Source organism: Macrobrachium rosenbergii, chromosome 45 (assembly GCF_040412425.1).
Source record: "Macrobrachium rosenbergii isolate ZJJX-2024 chromosome 45, ASM4041242v1, whole genome shotgun sequence".
NCBI lineage: Eukaryota > Metazoa > Arthropoda > Malacostraca > Decapoda > Palaemonidae > Macrobrachium > Macrobrachium rosenbergii.
In genome coordinates this window covers 34,204,212-34,215,434 of record NC_089785.1, presented here as the reverse complement: position 1 = coordinate 34,215,434, position 11,223 = coordinate 34,204,212, and the positions used below count along the sequence as shown (strand labels likewise).

The following is an 11,223-nucleotide window of genomic DNA, read 5'->3' as shown; positions in this document are numbered from 1 at the left end:
GCGGAGGATTCAGATCAAGCATAAAACGACCAAACTTTAACTAACAGCGAATGTCTATTTCTGGTAATAAATCAGTCAAGGAAACTATTAAATTTTCAAAGAACATAAGTAACTAAAAGACATTTGAAATATTTATGATTAAGGTGACAGTCAAAACATCATCATCATTATAAGAATTAGGATGAAAGACATTATTATTTGCAATTGCGACTTTGCAAAAGAAAACTGTGTACGTACTGTACAGGGTGTTTCGAAATTAGAGCCCCCCGCTCCTCTACAGCATAAACTAAAATTGATATGGACAAAAACAAAAGTAATTCAGAACAGGTATTTATTTAAGTTTCTCTCTGAGTATTTAATATTTTGTGTGGCTTCCATCTGCCTGTACCACAGCCTGCATTCTTGAGGGGTATGATTTCAGGAAATCACAAAAAAGCTGAGACTCAAACTTCATTTCCCTGAGCACTTCGGTCACCTCTCTTCGCAGGTCGTCGAGGCTTGGTATACCATCTTAGTTCACTGTGCACGCTTCAACATGATCATTTAAGATACTACCAATGTTTTCACACACATTAAGGTCAGGGGAGCAACCTGGAAATTCACTTGATGAGAAGAAGTCGATACCACTGTTTCGAAGCAGCTCCTGTGTCTGAAGAGCCTTGAAACATGGTGCCTTATCATGCAAAAATGCGACTTCTTCAACAGATAACACATTTTCAGGATCTTTGAGGAAAGGAAATACTCCACCAGTAAGCACAGTTTCTCTGAAGTATTCGCTATTCCATGACTGTCCTTTTTCTCTGATGATCCACATTAACCATTTGGCTGTGAAACAGAGAAAAATTCCCAAACATTCAGGAAATTTCACAACTTGGTGATAGCGCACGTCATCGCTGATATCATCCAACTTGGCAGCCCAAATGATTTCATTTTATGATTTAGCTTCCTGACTGTGTAAATGAAGAATTCATCTGATGCAGCAACATGTAGAAAGTCAGCTTCATCCCAATCTTTAAGAAATGAACCACAAAACCATGCACGGTCTTCTCTCTGTTGCTGAGTGATGTTGGGCTTGCTGATAACATGAAATGGCTTGATACCAGATTTTTTCAACTCACGATATACAGCACTATAACTTCTCATCTTTCCCCTTTTTGTTTCTAGTTCAAGCGCCAATTTACGTAAAGACTTTCTTGGTCTACCCACTGCCTCAGCTATGATGTCTTTTGACTCCTGAGAAAGGACTTCAGGCCTTCCAAGGTTCCCACTCTTTTCGCGATGACAGTCATATGGATTTTTGTTCCAGTTTCTTTTAACAAAGGATTCCTCTCTTTTAATGTATTTAGCTATCCAGGAACGTGAAATGAAGGATACGCCAGCATCCCTGGCCTCTCTGAAGGTTATAGCCCAGATTCAGTCAATCCCTGATTTCCTCTGAGTCGTTAGCCATGGCTGTATCTAACTCCATCACGCAGTCTGAAAATACAAAAAATGTAAAATGAAAAAATAGCTAAATAGAAACTTAAAATAAGGTACTTGGAGATAGGCTACAGCGGAAAACTTCATAACTTTCCATTTATTCTGCGGAAGGGGGGGGGGGCTCTAATTTCGAAACACCCAGTACATTACTGTAGTAACCATCACAATGAAAACACTGGCAAAACACAAAAATCAGAGTAAACTTGTGCACCATTGTAAACTACATAAGCTTACAGGAGGGAAAATTTAACCGATTACCAGTAATTGAGGTCGTAACAAGATGTCATGATTCATAACACGGATAAAAGCACACAACAGCAATTGTGACCGTTTTACATGATATACGAAAATTTCTTACAAATTAAAACATCAGTGAAAAAAGCCCTATCATGATCATTTTCACTAAATGTCTATTTCATGTGGTCTACTGTAGGCACTCCTTTGGCTCTTAGCTGCTGCACCCACCTCTTAGCTTTTGACTTTGCATGCATTCTAGCTTTCTTCCTTCCATCTTGTTGCCCAAGTTCTAACTATTAGTTCTTATTACAACTTTACGGGTTTCTCCCAGTATCAGTATCACCATGAGGTCCTTGTACTTCATCCCATTTCTCCACTAGCTCTGTCTTGGATACCAATTATCCAACTCCCTCTTTTCCCTGTCTCAAGCGCTGATTGGCCGAAAGTGCTTAAGTGCTTGGCCCTGCAGCCTAAATTCCACGATTCAGTCATTCATTCATGATATCTAATTAAAATCTTAATGCAAGAAGTACGGTTTGCAAACAGCAGAAAGTTAAATAACCTTCTTTATAATGTAGCCGTGAAAAATTACAAGCAACAGAAAAAGGATTTTATGTATTATCTATAATTAACCAAATAAGAATAACAATTTAATCTGTTTAAAGCAGCAGTTGCTAACAGCAGATCTTTCCTAGATAGAGACTCTCAGCAATGTTCCGGGGCCGTTATCGAGGACTAATATTTCTTTGGGGTCATTATCCTTATGATATTTACAGTCTTTTGTTACGTTTTTACGTCATCCCCAACGGGCTTATACTAAACACGCCACAAAGGTGGATACATACAGGGTTGAAACCCTTGGGGGTCAGTCTAGGAAAGATCCTTTAACAACATTTGCTAGTACCAGAGGGCAATTTTAACACCCGAAAGCCAATTTAGAATGACAGTGATCGCTCAACAGTTAGTGCTGACATTGTATTTTATATATGAAAAATATAAACTACTGAGGCAGTTTGGTATCAAATGTCTACGTGAACACTGCCACATAGTGAAAATTCCTATTGAATAACTGTTTTAAAATGTCGAACAATCGGCATGCTTTCCTGGCGCAATGGTTTAGCAACAAGGAAAAAACTTATTTCTATTAGAAACAACAACCAAGCTCTAGCGAAATGTAATTTTGAAAGCACTAACAAAGACGAAAAATTAATTTCCGAGGAAATCGAGGCGACGATGTAATTTTATACGATATTGCGTGTCCTCCTTCCTCTTTTAATATACTTCTCCCCCCTACAGCGAGTCCACACGTTGAATGAGAAGAAGATCAGGAAGAAGAAGAAGAAGAAGCTAGACTAGAGTTACGTATAATGATTTATAAAGTAATTTATTACAAGTTTAGCGTCGTTAATTCAACGACAATCAAATTTAAAATGTTGAAAAATTTTTAATTTGCATTACTAAGAATAAAATTCGCCTCCAATTATGAAAATAACAAAAAAATAAAATATTTAAAATACAAAACTGGCAACTGCACATCGTAATGCCGCTACTCACTCGTACTCTTCCTCGGTGTTGTTGCCGTGACACCACGTGAAGCAAATCGCAAACGCTTAACCCGCTTGTCATTTCGTCTTCTCTGCTGGATTTGAGGAACCGAAGCTTCTCTTTAACTACCGAGACGAATTTTAGGAGCATTTACCAAGTAAGTAATGTTACCGATGCGTGAAAGCGCCCTTCGACGGGTTATATTCACCTTCGGGGAAGATTTGGGCTCCCTATAGACGCCACATTCGGCCTCTGGATTCTTTTGCTACGTTTCGACGCTTGGAAGTCTAACAGTGGCCCGGCTGCGAAAATGATTATATTTAATCCAAAGAATCATTAAGTTAAGGTAACACTCATTCAGCCATTCCATGCCAAGTATAACGGTCAATGTGACAGGCTTGTGTTTACATTGGACAGCCTGCCGTAGGCTGGGCTACAATAGGCAGGCCTGCCCAGGCTACGACACCCGACGGGAAATGATCCAAGGCTGAAGGGTAATTAATTAAAGGCTCTTTTTAAATCCTGAAGTGGAAGTGTTTCATAATGGTAATGAAAAGCCTGCTTTTGTCGGTGTTGCCAAAAGAAAAAGCAACTGGAAAATAATAAACGGTAGGGGGGACCCTGTTGGGAGCCGTGGGTTTAGGTGGGGGAAAGCAATAGGTTGTCCCGCTAGGCTACATACGTAAGGCTTGACCAGCTAAACCACATACGTGAGGCTGACCCGGTACTCTGCACACAAAATATTGTCCCACCACTCTCCTCACAGCAGGCCCTGATAAACCTACAGAAACCGCTAGCTTATGGTACTTGTAGTCTACGTAAGAAACATCGGTTAGGCTATTCCCTACCTCCCAGCCTACATTAGAACGGGCATTAATTTTGTAACTGATTTTTTTTAACATACCTGCTCTCATTTCAGGGTAGCGGAACGGCGCTTTGCGCCTTATCCGCATTTTGAAAGATTCTTGGCAAGCTCGTATGCTCTGTATTCAGTGTAGCCACAGGTTACAAAAAACAACAAACTGCACTCTAGGGTCCATTCCAAAACCTAACCTAGCAACAAAAGAAATGTAAAAAGACAGGTAAATGCTCTGCTTACCTTATTCAGTGTTACTGCTGTCCGACCATGTAGGTAACAGTATTAGCTTCGTAGGTCCTACTATCCTGGGCTTCTTTGCAACTGCTAGCTGCCGAACAGGTTAGTGGGAATTACTCGGTCTGGGTCTTATTGTAGACAGTCTGGAAAGTAAATCAGAGATAGGGGATGTCGGGTGGCTCTTGAGCAGATAGACACTCTTAACTAAATCCAAAAACGCCTGAAATGGACACGGAACACCTTCTAGGTATCGCTTTTGGGAACAAAATCAGGTCGTGACTTTCCATTGAGCCGGTTCGAGAAAGATAGAACACGAGTCTGGTGTTGGCCTAGGCCTGAGAGTCATATCGATAGAACATATTGTGATTGGTTCGAAGTATTTAATCCGTAAGCCCTAGGGAATGACCTGGGTCAGCCTGAGATACAATTGGACAGAATTAAAGTTCCCGCTGTCAGGTCGAGGTGACATACGGCAGCAGCCTTAGGAACTACGGGGTGAGAGGAGCGCCGCACTTCGGCCATCTTAAGAACCATGGGAGAGCAGTGCCGCGTGACACCGTTCACGTCAACTTGGTCTTTAGAAAAAGTTACTCTCCGCTGAAAAAATTGTCGTTTGGGAAAATCAAGCAAATTGGTCAAGTGAGTTACTTTTTGGGTAGAATCTGGCACGCTGAGCAACATTTATTCTATGCAATATTTCATTTAGTTGTCGTTAATGAGTTATGGGCGTGTCCCTCAGTGGTCCACACTACCCATGCGGTATCCTGACCTAACCAGAAATTACCTTCCTAACCTCACTTAAGGTGCTATACCCAGACCTGGCTGGGTGGGTTTCACCAGCCCTGGACACCCCCCCCCCCAAGTATCTCTGGAACATCGAGCACATGAACTGGCCTACACTACCAGGATTGGGTGGTTTAGATCATGCAGAGTGACTTTTATTCTATGGAAGGTTTTTTCTAGGAAGCAGGATTACTGACTACTCCTGTCTCTAGTCAGCATAGCCTGTTGCCTAAATGACAAGTAGGCCGGCTCATCCTACTACTGTCATCCAGTAGTGTACTGGCTACTCTATATCCACTAGTAGTATGGAATCATATCCTAGCTGGCCATTAAAACAGTGTAATCTTGATTCAGTATTGAAAATGTCATTTCTTGCCAAACAGCTGGCCTGTAATTAGGTCTAAAGCTAATGAAAGCGGCCTGAACCTTGAATAGCCAACAGTAACTTAGGCCTAGGCTAAAGTTGGCTGCCTTAATATAGGTATGAATAAGTTACTTCAATTCGTAGTTTATGCTATTAATTAGTGATATTTTATCTTCGGACCTACCTCTTGTTAGACCTTGGCGTTTGCTGTAGATGGACAGCCACAGAAAAATTATTTGTTCCGACATGATATACAAACCATTGGTCCATTACATTAGGAATTACTTACGGCAAAGCTGGACATGGCCGTTTAACTCTTGAACAAGGTTGTTAGGCTGTAACTTCCGTCAAGTAGGCGGGAATAACCGCCTGCCCAGGTGTATACATTCCAGGCTGCTTTCGGCCGTCATGCGTTGCAGACATGTTTTCGGATCTCTTTGCCTGACTGTCTTTACGCTCTTTATTATCCCTGTGGGATCTTTCTGTATTTGTGTGTATATATTGCGTGTGTTTGATATTTATTAATACAAACCCATGATTTGTGATAGCCTTGCATAAGCCATTGTTCCCCTGCGTCTGTGTCTTGGGTTTGACGGCCAAGGGCGTATGTAGGGGAGCATAACCGAGTGGTAATGCTTTTCTTCCAGTAGCCCTTTATTTAGATACTGAAGGCGTTCCCCTGTACGTTTGGAGATATTAGATTGGGACGTAATATTTTCGCTCCCTTACATTGATCGAGACGTAAGAGTTTGCTCCCCTTCTTGGTGTCCCTTTTCTCCACGTACAAGGGCATGACTATTTCCTTTCTACTTGTGCTGCGTGTTGTTTTTGCTGCCTGCGCTGTAGAGAGTTGGGGGGGAGGTTGTGGTCATTGTCGGTAAGTTCCGCTTCCACCATGTCCTTGATGGCCTCCCCTCCTTCTCTCTCCTTGTAGGTTCTTCCTTATCTCTCCTTCAGTAGAGATCTCTCTCCTTCGCCCTCTTCGCTCGTCGCTGCGTAGGGTAGTTCCCCTTGTAGCGAGAGGAGTCTCCCACCTAATCATCTTTGCTTTTTCTTTCAGTTTGACAGTGAGCATCGCAGGGACAGCAGTAGTTGGCTGGATATCTCAGGGGATATCTTGCATGAAGGAGTCTCGACATTCATTCAGTGTTGCTACGGGATCAACAACTGTACCAGGTTGGAATGGCATAGTTCCACGTTGGGATCATTCCGACTGTAGCAAGGGGAGGAAGGAGAGGCTGGCAATAAGGGAAACCCTATCTTGGGGTTTCCTTACTGCCTCCAACTCTAAGATTCTTCCAGCCTATTTCATTTGAGTTACGTTTCCTCACTCGTGAAAAGGTCCAGTATCTGACATTTGATCTTGCAGTTCCTACACTCCGATCAATATGTCAAAGGCACGGAACTCCAGTCAGTTCAAGAGACTCACTCAGATTCCTCCCTCCAACCAGTGAGTCTTCCTACTGTAAAGGACTGGTGGTTTGTATATCGTGTTGGAACAAATCACAGTTTTTGAAAGTAAATTGTATTTTTCTTAAGTATACAAACCTGAGGTCCTTACCTCATGCTACCCCTCAATCTGAACCTGGACCGAAAGTCAAACTGGAATGTTTACATCAGGCAGGCGGGTATTCCTGCCTACCTGGTGGTAGTTACTGCCTAACCACCTTGTTTAAGAGTTTAACGGCTATGTCCAGCTTCACCATAAGTAATTCCTAATGTAAAGGACCTCAGGTTTGTATAGTTAGGAAAAATACAATTTACTTTCAAAAATTGTGATATTGTAACAGAGTATCTGGACCTGAATAATTTGAATTAGGCAATACCCTTAGATTAAGTTTGAGGTTTAAGTTGACCTTTAATTTGTATCTAATTTATTATGCCTGTCTTACAATATTAAGTTTCTACTCAAATTCATGAACCATATATTTTTCCAACTTGTCATCTTTTTTATGTATATTTCGCTGTTTTTATTGGTGCAGACCGTTTGTAGTGTTTTCTTGCAACCCACAAAATTGGCTTATTTGCAAAGTGTGGAATCCAGTAGGTTAATGTCTAATAATTTTACTCTGAAACAGATGAAATACAAGGATGTTTGTAGCCTAACTTAACCTAGGGCACTTGTCCTTTCCTTAACCTGGGACATAAATTACAGTTAATATGGGTGCACCCTAATATAACCTAGGATGTGTGGGGGAGGGGGCTTTAAAAACTTCCAGTAAACCATACTGTAATCAGATTCAGACCTTGCAAAAATGTGGGGTGATTAGCATACATCCTTGTATTTTGCTGTTATGTAGTTTCCCCCACCGACTAAAACACAAAATTCAAACTGGGTTTCCGAAGCAGTGCCTGAATTCCAAAACCCCACTTAGTAAGTGAAACTTGAAAGAATCAATCTAGATATACTCGCCTTCCTTCCAGTACACTGGGACAAAACACATCTGACCAGGAGTCATACTTGCATGACTGTTGAAACATACAAGACACTAGAAAAGTATAAATGGATAAAGACATTACCCTGTAAATATCCAAGTCACTGTAAACTTTGATAGATTTTAGCATGGTTTTCATGTTAAGTACTTGAGGAAACTTAGTAACCAAGCAAACTCCAATATTGAGAATGGATCTTGAAGTAAGAAATAGTTTCTCCTCATGTCCAACAAATGATTTGAGAGTTGGTCAAATAAAAAAAAAAACATACCAAGGAAGTGGGCATGGCTGGTACCAGTGGGAAAAGGCTGGTCTTTGCTATAATTTACTGTTAAATTATAGTTTTTATTGCCAACTTTTTTTTGTAATCGTCAGTAAGAATATTAATGAGCTATCGTGACTTCCCCAGATATTTTACCAAGATGACTGAAGGAGAAGTTACAGCCAATGGCCAGACTGCTGCCGCAAACCAATCCCAGGATGTAGATGAGAAGATTATCCGTCAGGTTGAATATTATTTTGGTGATTACAATTTGCCCAGGGACAAGTTTTTGCAGGAAGAGGTAAGGGTTGGATTGTAATTGCTTAGTATAACAGTATGTTAGGTGAAAGAGGTGCAAGCTTTTGAGAATGAAAACAGAGTTGCATCATGTGAGTTAACAGGTTGGGTTTAAGTGAGTAATGAATGAAATGGAAAAACTGGAAATATTGTCTGTAGTACACTGCAAAAGGAACACTACAAACTTATAAAAGAGGTACATTATACTTTAGAAGTGAGGTTATAATTACAGTTGCAGCAGCAATGGTGAGATATGGTTTTGCACAAATAGTTGTCCAAACTATCCCACTTATTTCTTTAGGCCAAAATGCATTATGATTTGAGCTTGATAACATTATAGGGGCATTTTTATTGGCAAAAGCCTACTAGAAATCTTGAGTGCATGTGGCCACAAGGAAACTGGTTTTGATGGTGTGCGTGTGAAAAGTGCCCCTTGCTCAGACCATTTTAGTCTATTTTGTAGGCTTCCAGTATTATCTACTTTAAATTCTGTATGATTCTCACATCCTTAAGTATCCTGTAGGTATATGGCTTGGCTCCTATTCTTCGCAAGTCTTTCAGAAGCTTGTGGATAGCTTGGCATTGCAACTTTTATCTCGTGTCTTAATTTTTTCTCATTGTTTTTCCCTTTACTCACATGTAAAATGTGTTAAGACTGGTCCCATGTCAACCACTAACTCTTGATCTGTTCTTAGTTTTTCATTACAGCAATGAGGAGCTTTTTATGACTGAATGTTTTGACCCAGATACTATGCTTCCATTTAACCCATGCTTTGCCAAACATTTCACCCAGTTTTTAGATCCTATATAGACCACAATTTCTTCCTTTATTCCCTATGTCAAGTGATCTCTCAGACTTTTTCAAAGTCATCATCAGTGACTTACTTCAGTTGCAGTACATATTTAATTCAAGGTGTGTGATGGATGAAAAATGGTAAATGCATGAAAAGAAATATGGTCGCCCCAGACCTTACAGAAAGCTCGGGTTGCCCCAGGTCCCTCAGTGTGCAACAGTGGAAATGCATGAAAAGTCTTATGGTCTGGGATGCAAGAATTTGTCGAGCTTATTCTTAAACACATCTACGCTCACCCTGTTATGTTCCTCAGATGAGCTGGAAGACGCTGCATTATCGATGCTGTGCGTGGTGGATTAATGTCCTGTGTGCTTTATAATTTATTGAGCTTACAAATTGGATGAGGGAAAGAGTGAGTAAGATAAAAAAAAAAAAAAATTGTTGTGCGAGATTTTGTTTGTTTGCATCTTTTTATTGTATTTTTTACAGATTAAGAAAGATGATGGGTGGATTGCTCTAGAAACCATGACAAAATTCAAGCGCCTTGCAGCGCTCTCAACAGATTCTGCTGTCATCTCAGGTGCTCTCAAGAAGTCAAAGAATAATATCATAGAAGTAAGTGAAATGCTTTTATAAAGTTTTAATTTTACCTTTATTGTGGCACTAAATTCATTAACTTAACAGAGTTGGCTTAGAATCATGGTCTAATATTGTTTAGGTTTTATGTTAATAGATTTAGTTTACTGCTATGTTTTTCTGCAATATATTTACCATATATTTCCGCTTATAAGACAACCTTGAAATCATAAAATTCACCCCAAAAAACTGGGGGTTGTTTTATACTACCATTCTAAAAATCAAACCTTGAATTTTAATTGATAATTGGTAGGCTAGCCTTGGTGCAATAACCACAGACGTTACATGAAAAAATTCACATTATGAAATAAACTGATAATAATAAAACCATATTTACCTTATATATTATTGGCATATCTTCATAATACTGTAAATAGCCCATTTGAGGAATAATTCCATATCAATGAAATCAACTTCGATCTATGCGAGGCCAGCTGACAAAATGTAAACAAAATGTATCTTTTGGTAACGTAGTGTAATTACGGTAGTAATAATATTTAAGATAACATAATATTCACTTTTCAATAAAAAGTCAGGCTGTTGGTAACTGTTTAGAACAATTCAGTCATACGAACAATAATAAACATAATTTATCGTATTGTTGTTTGGGGTTGCTTGTGATGAAACGTAAACAAAACAATGTTTTTCTTTTAGGTGACGTGTTGAAAAACATGGCATAGAATCGACTTTGATATTTCGTTTACTGTATATACTCGTTAACGCTCAATCTTGCGCATCGTGCGACCCCCAAATTTTCTCCCATAAAAAATTATTTTATCTTGTATCTCTTGTAACATGCAAGTTCCATTTTTGAGAGACCAGATTAGTACGGACTAACCTCTTTTACTCCATCTCTTTATCCATCTTCTAGTTAGGTATGTTGAGAAAGTAAAAGTGAATAATTATACTCGTTGAGTAAATGAGTACAGCCATAAACAACCAGACAAGAAACAACTGTTTTGCCATGAACACGGTCTAGGCCATGGCTAATAACAATCGAATCGGATAACAACAGCTGTTTTGCTTGCATTTCAACCATTGTACAATAGTAAACAATTCCTGTTGTTATGTTACAAATGACGTTAAATAGAATGGGACTGATATATATTTTACATTACAGTCATCCCCCGAACTTACACGAGGTTAGGTTCCAGAACCCCTTGCATAAGTTTGGCATGGTCTTTAAAACTGCTAATAAATGCTTTTTAAAGGTTAAACACTAAATATGACCCTAATCATGCTCCCAAATTATTAAGCTAACTTTTAAATGAGTTTTAAGTTACTGTAATTTCATTTA

General features: G+C 39.5%; 1 protein-coding gene across 1 annotated transcript in view; it reads left to right on the top strand.

Moving 5' to 3' along the window:
* Nucleotides 1-3,233: 3,233 nt before the first annotated feature.
* Nucleotides 3,234-11,223, top strand: part of La (La autoantigen-like) — a 28,876-nt gene continuing 20,886 nt past the window's right edge. Inside the window, exons 1-3 of the mRNA XM_067089048.1 lie at nt 3,234-3,418; nt 8,347-8,500; nt 9,780-9,905. Of these exons, the coding sequence (XP_066945149.1) occupies nt 8,360-8,500; nt 9,780-9,905 (267 nt within the window). The 5' untranslated portion in view covers nt 3,234-3,418; nt 8,347-8,359. The remainder of the gene's footprint in view (nt 3,419-8,346; nt 8,501-9,779; nt 9,906-11,223) is intronic.